The 21,807-nt window shown below is 40.5% G+C and overlaps 1 protein-coding gene across 1 annotated transcript in view; it reads right to left on the reverse strand.

Annotated features, from left to right (window-relative positions):
* The window catches only part of bsdc1 (BSD domain containing 1), a 63,043-nt gene that overhangs the window by 26,370 nt on the left and 14,866 nt on the right, over positions 1-21,807 (reverse strand). The window contains exons 2-8 of the mRNA XM_060847702.1: positions 16,299-16,362; positions 11,346-11,462; positions 9,472-9,639; positions 8,447-8,501; positions 7,039-7,154; positions 3,071-3,139; positions 1,256-1,337 (exon numbers count right to left, since the gene is read on the reverse strand). Coding sequence (XP_060703685.1) covers positions 1,256-1,337; positions 3,071-3,139; positions 7,039-7,154; positions 8,447-8,501; positions 9,472-9,639; positions 11,346-11,462; positions 16,299-16,362 — 671 coding nt within the window. The remainder of the gene's footprint in view (positions 1-1,255; positions 1,338-3,070; positions 3,140-7,038; positions 7,155-8,446; positions 8,502-9,471; positions 9,640-11,345; positions 11,463-16,298; positions 16,363-21,807) is intronic.

Below are 21,807 nucleotides of genomic sequence, written 5' to 3' on the forward strand. Positions count from 1 at the left end.
TCAATGAAATGACTTTTTTTGTGAACCGGATCCTTCACCATCAACAACTGGGTGGTCACCTCTGATCAGAAACTTAACCATATAAGTACTGCGATTGCAAGATCAGATCAGACACTGGGAATTCTGCAAATAATTCCTACCTCACACTTACTCCCCCCCCCCAATTAACTATGGTGATATTGACTAGGCCAGCTCCCTCAAAACATTTTTAAGCAGGTAGCCCAGACCGTAACTTTGCTATTTGTTTAAAGTTAGGTGTATTAATGGATATTCCTGGTGTAAATTAGCTGGTTCAACTGCCAAGTTTTAAACAAGCAAAATTTAAATTTATTAACAAATTTATGGAATGAAACACAAAGACAACAGAATACCAGAGAGCTTATCCTATCCGAACGCGGATAGGAATGATGCTGTTCCAAAAATACTTGCAACTGTCCAAATACAAACATCCCTTAGGACAAACAGTAAAAACAGAACAAACTAGAGCTTACAGGCTTGAGATTAGAAGGGCATAGGGAAAGATAGAGAGCTTCCAGTTTCCACTGTGACCCTGACTCAACTAACTCCCTAACTGAATTGAACTGCATAGCTAGAGAGCTGACCACGCCCCCTTGACTATACCAGCTTTTTCAAAAAACCAAGTTTTTGGCCTGAAGCCTTGTTAATGTAAACAAAAAAGCCCCAATGAACCAATCAAACTTCAGACATGAAGCCTGGCCAATTACCCCCTCTCTGAAAAAAACTCAAGGGCATAGTAATCTTGTAAAAGAGCACCATTGTGACAGTGGGCTGTAAATGCCAAGCAAGCCAGTGATGCTCACATGTTCTGAATGAATAAAGTGACCAATTAAGATTTAACCATATTGCTAAGAATTTAGAATAACCTTCTGACCTAGCCAAGTGAGGTCTAACATTCCCTTTAAACTGTGCAGCTGCCAGGAAACTGAGCACATTGACCAATTGTACCAATGCAGTCTGCACACAGACCATGAAGAACCTTTCTTGCCCCACAGATGCTACCAAGCCTGCTGAGTTGCACCAACAATTTGTTTTTGTATCAGATTTCCAGCACCTGCAGTATTTTTCTTTTATTCAAATGAACCACATATAGGTTTTATAACAAACCTGTAATTCTGTGGTCACTGTTAATGATACTGGCATTCAAGAAAATTCTTAACATGCAGTTCAGCAAGGAAAGTTTTAGCAAATAATATTCTCTTTTCTGTTTAATTTGCAATTTAATTAAAGGTCCTACCTTCTTCGTCTTCCCATTGAAGCTCCTCTGCATGAGACGTCTGCTCCGCTCTCTGCTTCAGTGCTATTCTCCTGGTCTCTTCCTGTCAGAGGAGATATTCCGTTAGCATTTACTCCAACATGTTCAACCAAATGTTTAATAAAAAACTTAAACTGATTCTAAGTTTTTGACAAACTACAATTAGATACAAAATTTAAAAATCAAACTGATCAAGATTGAACAAGTCATATTTTAGCACAAATCCTTTTAAGTAGAAACTTCGGATGCTGAGTACCTCCAATTCTAACTTAGCCAATTTGATGCAAATGCAGATAAGAAGAAATATCACTAATTACAGCACAGAAAGAGGCCATCTGGTCCATCATGTCTGCACCAGTCCTCCAACTGAGCAATTCACACGTTGCCTTTACCCCACCTTGTCCTCCAAACCCTTTACAATTACGTTTTGAACACTGCAGTTGAAAGGGTTCCCAAAACACTGATAGCATATTCCAAACCTTAACCACTCTCAATGAAAAGCTCATGTCACCTTTGCTTCCTTTACCCAAGTTAAATCTATGCTGTTTTATTCTCAATCCTTTCAAATGTAGAAATTTTGCTTCCTCCAAATTGATTCAACGTCGCCCCTGCCCAGTCACTGTTTACCTCAGACCAAACAAGACAAATGGTTGTAATCTTAGAATCTCATTTGACATTGAATGGAGCTGTTACTTCTACCACTGCAACACCAACTCCACCTCAGTCCTTCGACCACTGAAATCCCTCAAAACATCTCTGTCCACGGCAGACTTTTGTAATAATTTTGTTATTGGCCTCTTATAAACAGTAAACTATTAACTATCTGTTCTACATTAATTCACGGTCACTTACTAGCTCATCCTTGCTGAACTAACCCTGCCACCTTACTTGAAGAATATTTATGACAAAATTGCTGGCATTTTAAAGTTTTTGCAAAGATTTGTAGCTCGGGTGCTCGTTGTTGTGGTTCTGTTCGCCGAGCTGGAAGTTTTTGTTGCAAACGTTTCGTCCCCTGGCTAGGCGACATCATCAGTGCTTTGGAGCCTCCTGCGAAGCGCTTCTTTGATGTTTCTTCCGGTATTTATAGTGGTCTGTCCTTGTCGCTTCCGGGTGTCAGTTTCAGCTGTCCGCTGTAGTGGTTGGTATATTGGGTCCAGGTCGATGTGTTTGTTGATGGAGTTTGTGGATGAATGCCATGCCTCTAAGAATTCCCTGGCTGTTCTCTGTCTGGCTTGCCCTATGATAGTGGTGTTGTCCCACTGGTGCTGGCATTTTAAAATCTCATGGCCCTGTTCTGTCAAATCCATCTAGTCTACAACTTCTCTCAAACTCTGCTTACTCTAACCGTTGAGAACCTCTACCAATTCCCTACATCTCACTAAATACAACAGCCAAACTGCATTGATATATTCCATTTAATATAGAAAAATGTCCCAACACACCTCAACGGTGTAACCAAAGAATGGAAGCTAAGTCCAAGCAAGCGATCTTGGAGGTGGGGATGAAGAGTAACAAGTACCCAGGTGCAAGTAGTGAATTAACAATATGGAAGAGGAAGTAGTGTAGGAGATTAGGGAATAAATTCTGAAGCATAGAGCCTTGCTATTAAAAGCACTGCCAACAACTAGTGGGGTGAAGCAAGAGGAAATGCATAAAAATCTATGAGTTCACAATATGGATGTTGGTGTATTCCAGTATAAACGTTTACAATTGATCAGCTGACCTGATAACTGACTAACATACTAAAGAACTAAGATAAACATTTCAAACATTATTGAACTATCAGTAATGACCCACCTGTTCCAACTGATAAAGTTTATAAAAGTATCGATGCCAAAATTCTGAATGAGATACGGCTGCTGGTACCTGTTTAAGGGAAAAGAAAACTGAACACTATTTCATAACTCAAATATGCAGCTTTTAAATTAAAGTAGCAAAAATGTTGAGAATTGAGGCTCATTTCAATCTTTTTACATGACATCTATGCTGCCAGTAAAAGTGATCTCCAGCATCTGCAGTCCTGAGTCATGTATGTGGTGCTGGAAAAGCACAGCAGGTCAGGCAGCATCTGAGGAGCAGAAGAATCGATGTTTCAGGCAGAAGCCCTTCATCAGGAATGAAATTTGAGGGCCGGGGGCTGAGAGGGGTTGGGGTGGGGGCAAGGTAGCTGAGAATACAATAGGTAGATGAAGGTAAAGAAGGTGGTGATAGGTAGGAGAGGAGGGTGGAGCAGATAGATAGGAAAGGTAATGGGCAGGTCAAGAGGGCGGTGTCGAGTTGGAGGCTCGAGACTGGGATAATGTGAAGGGGGGAATGAGAAAACACTTGAAATCCACATTTATCCCATGTGGTTGCAGAGGTCCAAGGCAGAATACAAGCCATTCTTCTTCCAGGCATTGGGTGGTAAAGGTTTGGCAATGGAAGCGGCCCAGGATCTCCTTAACGGAGTGGGTGGAGGAGTTGAACTGTTCAGCCACAGGGCAGTAGGGTTGGTGGGTATGAGTGTCCCAGAGATGTTCTCTGAAACAATCCGCTCAGAGGCGTGATGTCTCCCTGATGTCGAGACCACATCGGGTACAACGGATGCAGTAACTTACGTTTGTGGGAGTACAGGTAACTTTGAGGGATGTGGAAGGATCCCTTAGGGCCTTGGACAGATATAAGAGGAGTGGTATGGGCGCAGATTTTGCACGTCCTGTGATGGCAGGGGAAGGTGCAGGGAAGTGGGGTGTGGGCTGGTGGGGGAATGATGTGGACCTGACAAGGGAGTCGCAGAGGGAATGGTCTTTTCAGAACATTGATAGGGGTAGGGAAGGAAACATATTTCTGGTGGTGGGGTCTATTTGTAGGTGGCAGAGGATGATGCGATATATGCAGAAGTTGGAGTGGTTGAAGGTGAGGATCAAGGTGCGTGAAGTGGAGGAAATGGACTAGAGGGCATCGTTGACCATGTGGGAAGGGAAATTGCGATCTTGGAAGAAGGAGGCCATCAGGGATTACCCAAGGTGGAATTGGTCATCTGGGAACAGGTGCGGCGGAGGCGGAGGAATTGGGAATAATGGATGGCATTTTTACAGGAAGTGATGTAGCTGTGGGAGTCAGTGGACATGTAGTAGACGTCCGTGGTTAGTTGGTCGCCCAAGGAGGGGAGGGATGTGTCAGAGATGGTCCAAGTCAATTTGAGGTCAGCGTGAAAGGTGTTGGTCAAGCTGATGAACTGTTCGACCTCCTTGTGGGAGCATGAGGTAGCGCGCTGATACAATCATCGATGTAGCTGAGGAATAGGTGGGGGCTGGTGCCAGTGTAACTGCAGAAGATGGACTGTTCCACCTACCCGACAGAGACCGCATAGCTGGGTCCCATGGCTACCTATTTGGTTTGGAGGAAGTGGGAGGATTGGAAGGAGAAGTTGTTAAGGGAGAAGACCAGTTCAGCCAGGTGGCTGAGGGTATCGGTGGAAGGGTACTGGTTGGGATGACATGAAAGGAAGATGACTACATCGATCACTGTATCAGCGCTGCCAACTTCCCCAACTAGCCGTCAACCTGACTCTCAAGTCACCAAAATGTCCCCGTTCTCACCTCATCGTCGTTGAGACCGAACATTTAAATTTATCATGTGAGACTAGTGCTGTAAAAGGGTAGTGTGTCTTCTTTTTCCTTGATTGCACTATGATTTGATAAAGTTCTCAGGGAGACATTCATGGTCTCAGAAATATGTCAGGTTCAAAAGACCATGGTAAAAATGTGAAACAGCATCAAGTTAGTAGAGTATTTGAGTGGATCAGCAATCCGATGACAATTGCAACATCTCAGAAGATCCAGGCCATCCTGTCTTCAATATTTCAAATCATGATAAAATATTCGACACTCCTGATGGTGGTGGTCGGGGTTGTGGTAGTCAGCTGGAGAAGGTAGAGAGATGGATGGAGAATGTACCAGAATATATTGTTCTCTGCCACATTATTTAGTTTATTTTTGATGCATTAATGTTTTTATGATTTGGGCAACTGTTGACCCCCAAAGTGCTGGATGTCTTGAAATGGTTAAAGGTGGATAAATCCCCAGGACCTGATCAGGTGTATCCTCGAACTCTGTGGGAAGCTAGGGAAATGATTGCTGGGCCTCTTGCTGAGATATTTGTATCATCGATAGTCACAGGTGAGGTGCCGGAAGACTGAAGGTTGGCAAACGTGGTGCCACTGTTTAAGAAGGATGGTAAAGACAAGCCAGGGAACTATAGACCGGTGAGCCTGACCTTGGTGGTGGACAAGTTGTTGGAGGGAATCCTGAGGGGCAGGATGTACACGTATTTGGAAAAACAAGGACTGATTCAGGATAGTCAACATGGCTTTGTGCGTGGGAAATCATGTCTCACAAACTTGATTGAGTTTTTTGAAGTAACAAAGAAGATTGATGAGGGCAGAGCAGTGGATGTGATCTAAATGGACTTCAGTAAGGCACTCGACAAGGTTCCCCAGGGAGACTGATTAGCAAGGTTAGATCTCATGGAATACAGGGAGAACTAGCCATTTGGATGCAGAACTGGCTCAAAGCTAGAAGACAGAGGGTGGTGGTGGAGGGTTGTTTTTCAGACTGGAGGCCTGTGACCAGTGGAGTGCCACAAGAATCGGTGCTGGGCCCTCTACTTTTTCTCATTTACATAAATGATTTGAATGCGAGCATAAAAGGTACAGTTAATAAGTTTGCAGATGACACCAAAGTGGGAGGTATAGTGGACCTCAGATTACAACAGGATCTTGACCAGATGGGCCAATGGGTTGAGAAGTGGCAGATGGAATTTAATTCAGATAAATGCAAGGTGCTGCATTTTGGGAAAGCAAGTCTTAGCAGGACTTATACACTTAGTGGTAAGATCCTAGGGAGTGTTGCTGAACAAAGAGACCTTGGAGTGCAGGTTCATAGCTCCTTGAAAGTGGAGTCACAGGAAGATTGGATAGTGAAGGCGGCGTTTGGTATGCTTTCCTTTATTGGTCAGAGTATTGAGTACAGGAGTTGGGAGGTCATGTTGCGGCTGTACAGGACATTAGTTAGGCTACTGTTGGAATATTGCGTGCAATTCTGGTCTCCTTCCTTTTGGAACGATCTTGTGAAACTCGAAAGGGTTCAGAAAAGATTTACAAGGATGTTGCCAGGGTTAGAGGATCTGAGCTACAGGGAGAGGCTGAACAGGCTGGGGCTGTTTTCCCTGGAGCGTCAGAGGCTGAGGGGTGACCTTAGAGGTTTACAAAATTATAAGGGATATGGATAGAATAAATAGACAAAGTCTTTTCCCTGGGGTCGGGGAGTGCAGAACTAGAGGGCATAGGTCTAGGGTGAGATGGAAAAGATATAAAAGAGACCTAAAGGGTAACTTTTTCATGCAGAGGGTGGTACATGTATGGAATGAGCTGCCAGAGGACATGGTGGAGGCTGGTAAAATTGCAACATTTAAGAGGCATTTGGATGGGTATACGAATAGGAAGGGTTTGAGGGATATGGGCCAGGTGCTGGCTGGTGGGACTAGGTTGGGTTAGGATATCTGGTCGGCACGGACGGGTTGGACCGAAGGGTCTATTTCCATGCTGTACATCTCTATGACTATGACTCTATGAAAGCTCAAATGAACTGAATTCAACGATATCAAATACTCAAATGACCTCAATGCAAATCTGGAGTCTCACTTGTTGCAATTGGCTTTGATCTAACAATATTTTCAGACAGAGCATTAGCGAGTGTAAATGGAATGGGTGGCACAGTACATACCATTTTTGTGTAAAGAGCACGCACTGCAGGACTATTAACCAATAGGTCTGAGATTTCCCCTTTCTGATTTTCAAGATTAAAATCAGCAACCCACTCTTCATAGAGCTCCAACGGACCTGAATAAAGGAAAACATGGCTTATTTACAAAAAAACTCAGACAAGATATCAATTACAAATGGTTCTGCCAAATTAATCTCCATGACACTTTAATAATGATATTTTGCTGAAGATTCATTTTCAGTGTTAAATTAACTTCAACTGAAAAACCCCAACAGAAAGACTTCTCTAGAGGATACAAGCAACATCTCAGAAACAGATGTTAATCAGGAAGTTAAGGGAATGGATGTTCTCAGGAATATTGCAATGACTAGGTAAGTGGCCCTTAGCAAACTATCAGAGCTCTGGGCCCTGATGGATTTCATCCTAGATATGAGAATAGGGACACAACCTGTGATTTTGAGGAAGGAAGTAGTATTCAACAAGTAAACAGACACTTAGTGCAGCATTCAACTCAACATTCTTACAATCACATAGAATCAGACTCTCATTTTGGCGAAAAACGAATCAGTTCTTCCTTAGGCCACACCCTATCACTGTATATCAAGTTTTGCTGAAATCCACCCATTAGTTTATGACATACGTTGTTTACAAAAATTAGAAAATAAGTTGAAAATATTACTATTTTCTACTTTCACTGGCAGACATACTATTACTTTGTTAAAGGAATAGATAAATTGTGGCCTAATAATGATTGCAATTATTACAAAACATTAAAGTTGGAGGATATAATTCAAATTTAGGAGAGAAGGAAATTTAGAATTCATTACATTAGAAAGAGCGCAGTAAATACGTGGAACTGAAGAGTGTGGTGCTGGAAAAGCACAGCAGGTCAGACAGCATTAGAGCAGGAAAATCGGTGTTTCGGGCAAAAGCCCTTCATCACCCCCCAAGGCTCCCAGCCTCATTTGTGATGCAGGGCTTTGGCAGAAACCTTGATTTTCCTGCTCCACGGATGCTGTCTGACCTGTTTTGCTTTTCCAGCACCACACTCTTCACTAATCTCCAGCATCTGCATTACTCACTTTCACCAAATATATAGAACTGTCTGCCTTGGGAAGCAGATGGTCTAATTAAGAAATCCAATTTGATTCTTGAGAAAAAGGGGGAATATCGTAGCATGAACTTTTGGGATTAACCAAATGAACTGCATTGTTTTTATTGCTCTCGTATTTTCCTGCATAACTTATTCAAACCTCTCAATTGAAAGTTTCTCCAAAATTTACTACCCATTAAAAAATCTCAACAGAATTAACACAGAAGGCTCAAGTACGAGTCCAAAACACACCCCTACATTACTTGTAAATAAAAGATGTACATCAAAAAGGTCAGATTCCATTAAGTTTCTTACCATCTGGCTCATTGCAGTACGTTGCTGGATCAGCCTGTAGACTGTAAAGACGAGCCTGAAAACCAGCACAAGGTTGTTCAGTCAAAGAATTGGCAATTAGCAGCATTCTCTAGTTTAGATTTTAAGAAATTTTACCTTGGCATAATTTGTTATTGTTCTCAAAAGAATTAAACTTCCCATATACAATACAGGCAATTTTGAGGAACTACAAAAGGATTTGCTTTAAAGTGTTTTATATTCAATGAAGTACTTTTGAAGTGCAGTCACTATTGTAATGTAGGAAATAAAGAAACATTAAGCACAGTGACAATTTCTAACCAACTTTTCGCCAACAATTTTCAGTAGCTACTTTACATACATAATATAACTTGAAAAATCTGGACAGGTATTTTACCAAATGGCCTCAACACCAGGGTTGTTACATGGACATATGATGTACTGTGAACAAACTTTAGGAACAGAAAGTTGCATTTTATAATATGCATTTTTAACATATACACATTGTACTTCTGCTTTATTACAGAAATAAGTCATCTTATTTGGCTCTGCAATGGCGTAGTACTTGAATTTCACTGGGAGCAGGATAAAAATGTAAATATACATTTTAGCTTAACAAGGGAACATACTTCAGCACAGTAGCCTTTGTGAAGTAACTAAGTGTCTTAGACAGTCTTGTCAAGTTTATTTCTCCAATTTTCAAGCAATGTGATTATGACATTTGTACAACACAAACAACCTGCTTCAACTCTACTTTTCAATGCAAACGAAATCAAACATATCACTATAAATGATGGAAATACTGTAAACCAATACCCTAAAAATTCATAATGCAGCAGAATTAGTTTGCAATGAAAATTTCCTTCAAAATTTTAATTGAGATCCAGCCTGTATAAAAATGGCTTTAGAAATAATAATTGAAAACACCCATGATGTGGTCCACCACACAACCATTCAAAAGTCTTCTAGAAGTGTTGAAATAGGTAGCTTCTTAAAGACCAGAAGTGAGCTTGAAAGTACTCCAATACCTTGGTACTGTCGTAGAGTTCTGTAGTACCAGAAGGTGTTGCGACCAGTGTTATAACATCACAATCAATAGTTTTGTCTGGAGGAGGAGCAAAAGTGTCCGATAGGACTCCCAGAATGTTTGATAATCCCTTTTTGACCTGCTGTCCAGCTCCAGTAGAGGTTTCTGCCTGCAAACAAATTTTCAAAAGGAATGCACTTAGCCTTTATAATTTCCTTCAAAGAATACAGAAGAACAATGCACACTCTTACCATTGCACAAGGCCATTCCTTCATCGCATATTTGTTTTTTTTTCCCTCAGAGGTTCAGGCTTTTATTGATAATTACAAACCTTCCAAACTACCTGCATACTCAGACTGCAAGACGCTTGCTGCCTTATGGTCACTTTACATCATTGACACTTGGAGCAATACTGTGAATAAAATTCCACTTAGAATTCAAAGTGATGCTGAAGCAGCACTCAGGTGAACTCAGAAGCAAGACTGGGAGAAAGAAAACAAAACTAAAATATATTCTATTCTACTTGTACAGTGTATAACAAATTTAAAAGCTTTATAAGTTATCCCTGGTATTTTTCTACAATTAAATTACTTTCCATTGCACCACCAGCTACTCAAATATCATTTAACTACAACCCATATAAATGTCCCTTAAATATCTTATGATTAGCATGTCTCACATCAACTACCACAATCATTGTTGATTACAGGACTCTGTGGCAAAGTAAAAACTATATGATTATGAATAGAAAAGACAGATAGATTAAAAAGAATACCAAAATACAGAAAGTTGTGAATTATGCAAGAAAAAATCTCAACAGGTACTTAAAATATTCACTGTTAAACATAGAACTCTAGTCAACTTGCAACTCCAGTCTCAACAAAGTCATAACCTTGATTGCCTTTGATTGGTTTGAGCGCTTTGGTGGCCATCCCTGAAGAAGCATCATGTCACATTGAGGTCGACTGCTCCCTGATGAAGCCACAAACACCATTTCTGTTGAGCCGCTTCAGGCTCATTCATCCCAAATAAGAGCATGATAAATGGCAATGATTAATGCAGATAGCAGAAAAACAAATTTACCCACATCCCCCCTCCTCGCCTGTACATTCTCTTCACACTGTAACAATCTTCAACTATGAAGCACTAGCAAAACAAAGGAAGATTGGTTTAGAATGTCATCATTATCAAGTGAATTGAACCAGACAACTGAGTGGATCACATACTATAGCATTTAACCATCAATAACCTGTAACTTCTATAACCTGGAGACAATATTTTAGGAATATTAAAGAAATTGCTATGAATTAAGAATGAAAATTCAAGAAACACTTTGTTGGGAGAGCAAGTAGACAGTGTGTACTTGGCATCTGACAAAAACCTAAAAACTAGTTTGTGCTACATTCTTCCTTGCGTACTCCATGATGATCAATTCACCTTCTGTCAATGTTCCAAATAAGTGCCCCACATGGAGGAACCTTTTTGAGCAAGACCCACCAGCTGACATCACTCGGGTCAAAGAATAAGAAACATGGAAAGTCACAATCAGGCTCTGTATGACCATGGTCATGGCGATGGCTAATCAGGTTCAGGGCAAGCCAAGATCCCTGCGAGCAATCCTCTGTGGTAGGGACTGCAGTACAAATCCCTTATGCATTTGTAGAGACAAAAATAATGCTGCACCTTACCTAGGGGTGAACCTTCACACACCAAGTGGTGAACTAATCACCTTAAACTCAGCATGAGAAGGCCATTCTTCTTCAGCTTCTATTTGCATACACCTAATACTGTACATGAGAATGCTGTGTCTATGCTTCTATTATGCTTACAACTGAAGTCAAACGTGTATAGAAACAATCACAGATATATACTCACACTCAGTCTTTCTTTCACTGCATTTGCGGTGGCTGCAATTGTACATGCTGTATCATGCTGTACCACATGTGAAAACTCTGCAAGGTCCCGTTTCATAAACTCTAGTGCTTCAGTAGACTGTTGGTGGGGACAAGAAAGCATCATGAACAAATATACATCCTGTGAAGCTTTCTTTTCAAAAGATTAAAGTAGTGTTTTCTTTCAACTCATTTCCAAATTCATCAGTACCATCTCTAGAAAAGCAGATAACACATATGCACACAGCATGTATTTATTATTCAAATGATATTCAGAACATCAAAATATGAAAAAAAATCAGTTCATGATAATTGGTTGTTTAATTTTGCTATTCTCTCCATATAGAAGCAAATATCTGCATTCAATTTGAAACTGACAATTAAATCATTCTCTGGGACGGTTAGCAGGATTTGCAAGGCTTTAAAATGCAATGTGCTGGTATACTAGCATTCCATGCAAACCTAGTTTTGAACCATGGCTGGAAGTAGATGCTATGTAATTTTCAAGAAAGAGCTGTGCGATCTAAAGCCGAACTTGTGAGACTTATCTGAAAGGTCAGCCAGTTGAGCCAAACAGATGTAGCACGCAAGTGTCCTTTAAGCTTGAAATCCAATAACAGGTTTGATATGATTTACGTCCAGACAGTCATCTTGTTACAACACGGGGTCAGCCCCTCTGCTAATTTAAATCTGACACACAGAGCAGGTCATCTCACACCATAATCTAAGCAAAAGTGAAAGACTGCAGATGCTGGAAATCAGAGTCTAGATTAGAGTGGCGCTGGGAAAGCACAGCACGTCAGGCAGCATCCGAGGAGCAGGAAAAATCAATGTTTCGGACAAAAGCCCTTCATTAGGATTCCTGGAAACGTCAATTTTCCTTCTTCTTGGATGCTGCCTAACGTGCTGATCTTTTCCAGCACCACTCTAATCTAGACTCACCATCATCTGTTAAATTTCAAGAGGTTAAAGACTATCCCCGATCTCACGATTTAAAGTAAAATTAACAATTTAATTCTTTAAGTCCAACAGAGAACATTAACATCACAATTATTTACAACTCCTCTCTCTTAAACCTATCTTTTATCTTAATATAGACCCATTCTACAATGCTGGTCCAATAAATTCCCTCTTAAATTTACAAATTTTCAAACTCAGTTGTCACCTTCAGATATTGAACTTTCTATGCATATTTTTCTAGGTCAGCTTTGGTGTTCTGCTGCACAAATTTCTTGGACACAGGTACCTTTCAGAGCGCTATTCGGCCAGTCTATACTTAGATTAGATTAGATTACTTATAGTGTGGAAACAGGCCCTTCGGCCCAACAAGTCCACACCGACCCTCCGAAAAGCAACACACCCAGACCCATTCTCCTACATTTACCTCTTCATCTAACACTACAGGCAATTTAGCATGGTCAATTCACCTAACCTGCACATTTTTGAACTGTGGGAGGAAACCGGAGCACCCAGAGGAACTCCATACAGACAGTTGCCTAAGGCGGGAATTGAACCCGGGTCTCTGGTGCTGTGAGGCAACAGTACTAACCACTGTGCCACCATGCCGCCCTACTTGATGATGTTCTTGGCAGTTCTCCCCCTAATTGTCCAAAACGTCCGATTTTATACCCAAAACATCGGATCATTTTATTGGTTTGATGTCATCCCAAACAGTAAAATTCAAATTCAATTAGATTTTAGTATCTGGGACATAATTGAAACTGATTGGGCGAATTTGAATTTGTTTTCGTACCATGGCAACACAGCACCAGTTATTTGTGTAATCCAGATGTTTCATTTTTAAATTGTTCAGCACACCCTGTGATTTCAGTCCTTGTCAGCTTCCGCTCTCTTAAAGGTACAGTACATACCTACACCTTCATAATACCTCCCACCTTAAGGAAAAAAAAGAACTATTACAAAGAAAAGATGGCTTCATATATATATAAATAAAACATTGAATGGATATCAATCTCATCTATACTTTATCAGTTAAATCCACGAGAACACATTAGCAATTACATTCTTATGACCTGCAACATGTACAATCTGTAAATTAAAAGTCGGTATCATAAGACTCCAACAAAATAGTCTCATTCCTGTCTTTAAAGCATTCAAGAAGGTAAGAGGATTGTGATCAGTGTTTGCAACTGTCTCCAACATATTATTTGTGACATAAACATTAAAATGTTACAAGGTCAGTACCAAACTCAATAGTTATTTTTCAATCGTGGAATATTTCCTCTGATGGATGTTGTGTTTCTTCAAAAAGTAACCAACTGGCAGTTCATCCCAGCATCAACTTCCTGTAGCAGTACAGCTCCAATTCCTATGTCACAAGCATTGATGGCAGCTTTGAAGGGTTATGACATGGGGTAAACCGCTCTGCTAATTTAAATCCAACACAGAATGCCGTAATCTGTTAAATTTCAGTTGCAAAGAACTATCGCCGATCTCACTATTTAAAGTAACCTTCATAACAATCTTGGCTGGGTAGAATAGACAATAGGTGCAGGAGTAGGCCATTCAGCCCTTCGAGCCTGCACTGCCATTCATTATGATCAAGGCTGATCATTCCTAATCAGTATCCGCTCCCTGCCGTATCTCCATAACCCTTGATTCCACTATCCTTGAGAGCTCTATCCAACTCTTTCTTAAATGAATCCAGAGACTGGGCCTCCACTGCCCTCTGGGGCAGAGCATTCCACACAGCCACCACTCTCTGGGTGAAGAAGTTTCTCCTCATCTCTGTCCTAAATGGTCTACCCCGTATTTTTAAGCTGTGTCCTCTGGTTCGTCACTCACCCATCAGCAGAACCATGTTTCCTGATGCCAGAGTGTCCAATCCTTTCATAATCTTATACGTCTCAATCAGATCCCCTCTCAGTCTTCTAAACTTGAGGGTATACAAGCCCAGTCGCTTCAGTCTTTCAGTGTAAGGTAATCCCTCCATTCCAGGAATTGACTTTGGGAACCTACGCTGCACTCCCTCAATAGCCAGAATGTCTTTCCTCAAATTTGGCGACCAGAACTGCACACAATACTCCAGGTGTGGTCTCACCAGGGCCCTGTACAGCTGCAGAAGCACCTCTTTGCTTCTATACTCAATCCCTCTTGTTGTGAAGGCCAGCATGCTATTAGCCTTCTTCACTACCTGTTGTACCTGCATGCTTGCCTTCATTGACTGGTGTACAAGAACACCCAGATCTCTCTGTACTGCCCCTTTACCTAAATTAATTTCATTGAGGTAGTAATCTGCCTTCCTGTTCTTGCCACCAAAGTGGATAACCATACATTTATCCACATTAAACTGCATCTGCCATGCATCTGACCACTCACCTAACTTGTCCAGGTCACCCTGTAATCTCCTAACGTCCTCCTCACATTTCACCCTGCCATCCAGCTTTGTATCATCAGCAAATTTGCTAATATTATTGCTGATACCATCTTCTATATCATTAACATATATTGTAAAAAGCTGCGGTCCCAGCACAGATCCCTGCGATACTCCACTGGTCACTGCCTGCCATTCTGAAATGGAGCCATTTATCACTACCCTTTGTTTCCTATCAACCAACCAATTTTCAATCCAATCTAGTACTTTGCCCCCAATACCATGTGCCCTAAGTTTACTCACTAACCTCATATGTGGAACTTTATCAAAAGCTTTCTGAAAGTCCAGGTACACTACATCTACTGGATCTCCTCAGAGTTACATCCTCAAAAAACTCCAGAAAATTAGTCAAGCACGATTTCCCCTTCATAAATCCATGCTGACTCTGTCCTATCCTGTTACTACTATCCAGATGTGCCGTAATCTCATCCTTTATAATAGACTCCAGCATCTTTCCCACCACTGAGGTCAGACTAACTGGTCTATAATTTCCTGCTTTCTCTCTCCCACCTTTCTTAAAAAGTGGTGTAACATTAGCCACTCTCCAATCCCGAATCTGTCGAATTCTGGAAAATCATCACCAACGCATCCACGATTTCCTGAGCCACCTCCTTCAGTACCCTGGGATGTAGACCATCAGGCCCCGGGGACTTATCAACCTTCAGACCTAACAGTCTCTCCAATACCAAATCCTGGCAAATACAGATTCCCTTAAGTTCAGGTCCTTCAGTCACTGTTACCTCAGGGAGATTGCTTGTGTCTTCCCCAGTGAACACAGATCTGAAGTACCCATTTAATTCTTCTGCCATTTCTTTGTTCCCTGTAATACATTTCCCTGTTTTTGTCTTCAAGGGCCCAATTTTAGTCCTAACCATTTGTCTGCCTTGCACATACTTGAAAAAGCTTTTACTATCCTCCTTTATATTATTAGCCAGTTTACCTTCGTACCTCATTTTTCCTCTGCGTATTTCCTTCTTAGTAATCCTCTGTTGTTCTTTAAAAGCTTCCCAGTCCTCTGTTTTCCCACTTATCTTTGCTAGGTTATACTTTTTCTCTTTTAACTTTACATGTTTCTTAACTTCTATCGTCAGCCACGGCCACCCATGCCTCCTCCTGGGATCTTTCTTCCTTTTAGGAATGAACTGATCCTGCAACTTCTGCATTATACACAGAAATACCCGCCATTGTTCCATCACGGTCATCCCTGCTAAGCTAAGAATGACTGCAATAGCAACTTAACTACAGTAGGTACACTCCCCTGCTACATACCCACTGACCAAAGTCTACAAATGTTCTCTCTTCAGGTGTTTATTCAATTTTTTTCAGAAAACCACAACTGAATCTACTTCCAAACTGCCAAGCAGCACACACCAACAACAAATTCAATTGAAAGTCAAAGATAACTACAATCTTTAGAAATGCTGTCTAATGAGACTGGAGAGAGAAATATAACTTACAAAGTAAAATGCTTACAAATCAACATACTGCCTTTTACTGCTATGGTATGTAGCATAAATTAAGACAATGGTACACTGTTCTTACCTTTTCTTTTACTGACTGGAAACCTTCTTGAATCCAGCTCCCCCACCAACTCCCAGCAGATTCCCTGCAGATAAATAAATACTCCTTTAAGCTCAAATGTTTATCCCAAACAAAAATTCAACCATGTCGTTTTTTATTTAATCACATACAATTTTGCCATTTTGATGTTTAGGTGAACAGTTCAGTTGAAATTTAGCAAGTTCAGGATGACTAACAAATTAAATCCAGCATAGTCACTTGCAACTAGGACACTCATTCTTAAAACCAACTGGACACAGGAGCAGGAGTAGGCTATTCAACCCAATGAGTCTGCTCCACCATTCAGAGAGATCATGGCTGATCTGATAATCCTCAGCTCCACTTTCTGACCCAGTTTCAACAGCTGGAGGGTAAAGATTTCCACAGATTCACTAACCCCAGAAAAAAATCCATCTCAATAGTCTTAAATGTGAGATTATTCTCAGATTATGATTTCTGATCCTAGACTCTCCTAAGGGGGAAACAACCTTTCCACATCTATCCCGCCAGTTCCCCTAAGAATATCTTATGTTCCAATAAGGTCACATGTCATCCTTTTAAGCAGTGAGTATAGGCCCAAACTGCTCAATCTCTCCTCATAAGACAGTCCTCCATTCTAGATGTCAGTCTAGTAAACCTTTTCTGGACTGCCTCCATTTCCGTAGATCAGGGGCCCAAAACCATTCGCAGTATTTCTGCTGTGGTCTGACTAATACCTTGTATAGTTTCAGCAAAACCTCGCTATTGTTGTACAGGTCATTCTCTTATGTGTGTTTCATCAACTCAATTTGGCTGTAACACAATTGGTGAATCGGAGAACTTTTTTTTAAAAAAAAACGCAAACTCCAATCAGCTATTGTGATTCCATCCTTGGTTACCTTAAGTCCACTCTTGGTGTTTATTTCAGGTCAAGCAAAAGAGGTCAGGTGACAAGGCAATTTTTTTTCTAACTTTATTGCTGATGTTTTTGAGGATGATTTGAGAAATTATTACAAAAGAAAAAGATTTGGATTCAAGATTCTCCTTATCCTGGAGGATGTACCAAGCCATCCTCCCACCATTGGTGAGCTTTCTGAAAACATCAAAATGCTATGTCTACCTCCGAACACAACCTCTCTCATTCAATTCATGGACCAGGGTGCAATTGCAGCTTATTAGTTAAGGCTCACATTCAGGAAGATGTTTGCAACAGAGAGATAATGACGACAGCAGTCTTCACTTTTGGAAGAGCTTTAACATTAAGAATGCGATTGATATCATTGGGGAGGCCTGGAGTGATGTCTGTAAGGAGTGCTTGCATGCAGTTTGGTGGCAGCTTCTCTCGGATTTTCTTCATGATTTTAAAGGAGTTGAACCGTCCAGCAATCAAAGAACATTGCAAAGCTATGGATTTGAAGAAATGTAAACTGACGTACAACTTATTGCTGCTTGGGGGTGGAATTGAAGCTCTTCTATCCTGGGGGAAATTGAGAACTCTTAGAAAACAGTGACTACAATGCAGAATGCAGCAGAGTAGCAGTTCATGGTATAATGTCTTATCTGGCACCCTAAGAACAGCTTCGTTATGAAAGAAGAGAGATAGCAAAGTAGCAAAAAAAAGATGCCTTTTTTAAATCAACCCCCAAGAAACAGTCTGAGGACAATGAACCACAGCCACCCATTTCTGGGGCTAAATATTTTCGTTTGTTGCAATCCTGCACCCAAAAGTAATGACCATCTTGATGATCCTTGAGCCCCTGTCTTAATACAATTCTGTAACACAGCAAACTCAAACTCTTTAAAAAGTATTATTTTTTAATGAAAACACAATAAATTTATGATTTTAACATTTAGACAGTACTATCATTTGCGTTAGGCTAACCACTATTTTTGTTTCGATTTTTACTAATATCTTTGGTGGTTCGCCTTTAACCCACTTTTTTCCCCATTGGACGTTATTTCTATTGTACAATTTTCTATAACAAAGTCACACGAGAACACAGCTACCGTGTTATAACAGAATAGACTGTCACCATTCTCTTTGAAAAGAGGAATAACACACCACTTGCCTTCTCTAATACCTGAATCTGGATGCTAGTTTTCAGTAATTTATGCACGAGGACTTCCAAATCCTTCTGTTCCTTAACTTTCTGCAGTTTTTCTCCATTTAAATAACATTCAGCTCCTCAGTTCTTCCTGCCAAAGTGCATAACCTCACACCTTTCCACATTATTTTCCACCTACCAAGTTTTTGCACACTCGCTTTATTCGTCCATATCCCTTTACAGGCTGTGGCCATCCTCAGCACTTGCCTCCCACCTTTTTGTGTCATCCACAAACTTGGCTATAATATATTCACTTTCCTCATCCAAATTGTTAATACACATTATAAACAATTGTGGCTCTAGCATCAATAGCTGTGGCATTCTACTAGTTACAGGTTGCTATCCTGAAAATGTCCCCCTTACTCCAACTCTGTCCTATGACCAAGCTAATACATGACCTCGAACACTATGAGCTCTTGTTAAGTAGTTCAACGTGTGGGTACCTTATCAAAAACCTTCTGAAAATTCTGATATCTTACATCCACTAAATCCACAGATTTAACAGGACTATCAAGGGAAGATAAACTTAAATGTTTCCAAAATATCTTTAAAAAATACAAGGTACAGAAATGAAACAATACATCTAAAAGCAAGACATATCTTGGACAAAGGGAGAATTTGGATTAGGTCAAAAGGTTATTAAAGTTCAAAGAAGATTACCACACTTGGAAGCAGGTCAATTCAATCAATTATGCATGTTAGTGCAGAGAGACAGTCCTGACAAAACTCTCATTTGGGAACCTTAAAAAGATATGAACAAATGACTGCCATACTCTTATCAAAACAGCCTTTTAAAAGCATGATTGGATTTAGAGATTTAGCTGAAACATAATCGAGATTTATTTTAAAATATAATACTCATTTTCAAAATTAATTGGCACAAAAGAACAGCAGTTCCACTGCTTTTCTTTGTACAAAAAGTTTCCACTCGTGACGGCTCAAAAACTCTAATCATAGATTCCTCATAAAAAGTTTAAGCGTATCTTGATTTAAAACTTATTTTTCGCTCTAGTCACTGGAATTTTGCTACAGATTTTTCCTGCATGGTTTGAGAAGTTCGGTAGTGCCAGGAATGACAATGAACACAGTACCCGAGTCCCCATTCCTCATCTTCAAAATCAACTCAAATATTCAGATAAAGCAAAATGCCTTTAAAAGTTAAATAATAATTGATAGCCAGAAATTAAGATCAGCAAACTTGTATTTTCACATGGGGCTTCAAAAACTTCATCTTGATTTGGGTGTAGTAAAGGAGCACATTCGCACTAAAGGCAAGTTTGACATGCACTACCACAACACAATAGCAAATTTAAAACCAGTTTAGAAAGTGAATATTTCAGACAGTGATCAGAATATAAAAGCAAGCATGATAAATGGTGAGAACACCTATTGCATCAACGTTGTCAATGTATTTAGGGTTAGTCTTTAGAGTTGAGCATCACATCAAGATCACCTCCTTCAACAAGCTCCAGTAAGTGTGATAAGAGAACAAAGATCCCTTTGCACATCTATCCAATTTTTACAAGTTAAGCAGCAGAGTATTCCAGACTTATCTGTCGACTCATCCAGCAAGGAAGCAGACGCTTCGGTCCAACAAGTCCATGCCGAACATAAACCCAAACTAAACTCGTTCATCCAAACTTCTCCTAAATTACAAGTTACCTATATTTACAATCAATATTAACTCAACCATTACCTCAAAGTAATAGTCAAACATTTGTTAAAACTATCACTGCAAAACTCCCTAAATACAACATAGAACGCAGAATGTTACAGTACAGGCCCTCGATGTTGCGTGACCTGTGAACTTAATCTGATGCCCATCTAATCTGCATTCAATTATCATCCATATCTGTGTCCAATGCCCATTTAAATGCCCTTAGAGTCAGTCACAGGTAGGCCATTCCACGTTCCTACTACTCTGAGTAAAGAAACTACCCCTGATATCTGTCCGAAATCCATCACCCCTCAATTTAAAGCTATGGCCCCTCATGTTATCCTTCACCATCCAAAGAAAAAGGCTCTTGCTATCGACCCTAACTAACCTCGGATTATCTTAGAAGTCTCAATTAAATCACCGCTCAATCTTCTCTCCAACGAAAACAACCGCAGTTCCCTCAGCCTTTCTTCAGTAGACTTTCCCTCCATACCAGGCAACATCCAAATAAATCTCCTCAAAGCTTCCACATCCTTCCTATAAAGCGATGACCATAACTGTACGCAATGCTTCACGTGTGGCCTTACCAGAGTCTTGGACAGCTGAAGCATGACCTCGTGGTTCTGAAACTCAATCCCTCTACCAATTAACACCAACACACCATATGGCATATTAACAAACCTATCAAGCTGGGTGGCAACTTTCAACTTACCATTAGCCTTGTACTCTGCATTCCTGTTATTTCTTCTGAAGTCAACCACCTCACACTTTTCCACATTAAAAACTATTTGCCACTTCTCAGTCCAGTTCTGCATCTTATCTATGTCCTCTAACCCATAACATCGCCTAGCTTAGCGTCATCCACAAATTTACTAACCCATCCTTCTACACCCACCTCCAGATCATTTATAAAAATTACAAACAGCAATAGCCCCAAAATAGATCCTTACGGTACACCTCATGATGAACATTTCCTATCAACCATCACCCTCTGTCTTCTTTCAGCTAGCCAATTTCTGATCCTAAAACGCCGCGTTTTGTGCTATAGCCTACCGTGGGGAACCTTATCAAATGCCTACTGAAATCCATATACACCACATCAACCAGTTTACCTGCATCCACATGTTTGGTCACCTTCTCGAAGAACTGAATAAGATTTGTGAGGCACAACCCACTCTTCACAAAACCGTGTTGACCATCCCTAACCAAATTATTCCTTTCCAGATGATTATAAATCCTATCTCTTACAACCTTTTCCAACACTTTACCCACAACTAAAATAAGACTCACCAGCCTATAACTCTCAGTGTTGTCCCGACTCCCCTTCTTAAACAAGGGAATATTTACTATCCTCCAGTCTTCTGGCACTACTCCTGTCGACAACAATGACATTAAGATCAAAGCCAAAGGCTCTGCAATCTCCTCCCTAGCTTCCCAGAGAATCAGAGGATAACCCCCATCCCGCCCAGGGGTCTTATCTATTTTCAGATCTTCCAAAATTGCATAAACCTCCTCCTTGTCAACCGTAATCCCATCTAATCTAGTAGCCTGTATCGCTATATTCTCACAAACATTGCCCATTTCCAATGTGAATACTGACAAAAAGTATTCATTAAACACTTCCCCGTGTCATCAGATTCTTTGATTGGCCCTAGTCTTACTCTGCTCGTTGGATGCTGCCTGAACTGCTGTGTTCTTCCAGCACCACTGATCCAGAACCTAGTCTTACTCTAGTCATTCTTTTATTCCT

Source organism: Hemiscyllium ocellatum, chromosome 30, assembly GCF_020745735.1.
Source record: "Hemiscyllium ocellatum isolate sHemOce1 chromosome 30, sHemOce1.pat.X.cur, whole genome shotgun sequence".
Taxonomy (NCBI): domain Eukaryota; kingdom Metazoa; phylum Chordata; class Chondrichthyes; order Orectolobiformes; family Hemiscylliidae; genus Hemiscyllium; species Hemiscyllium ocellatum.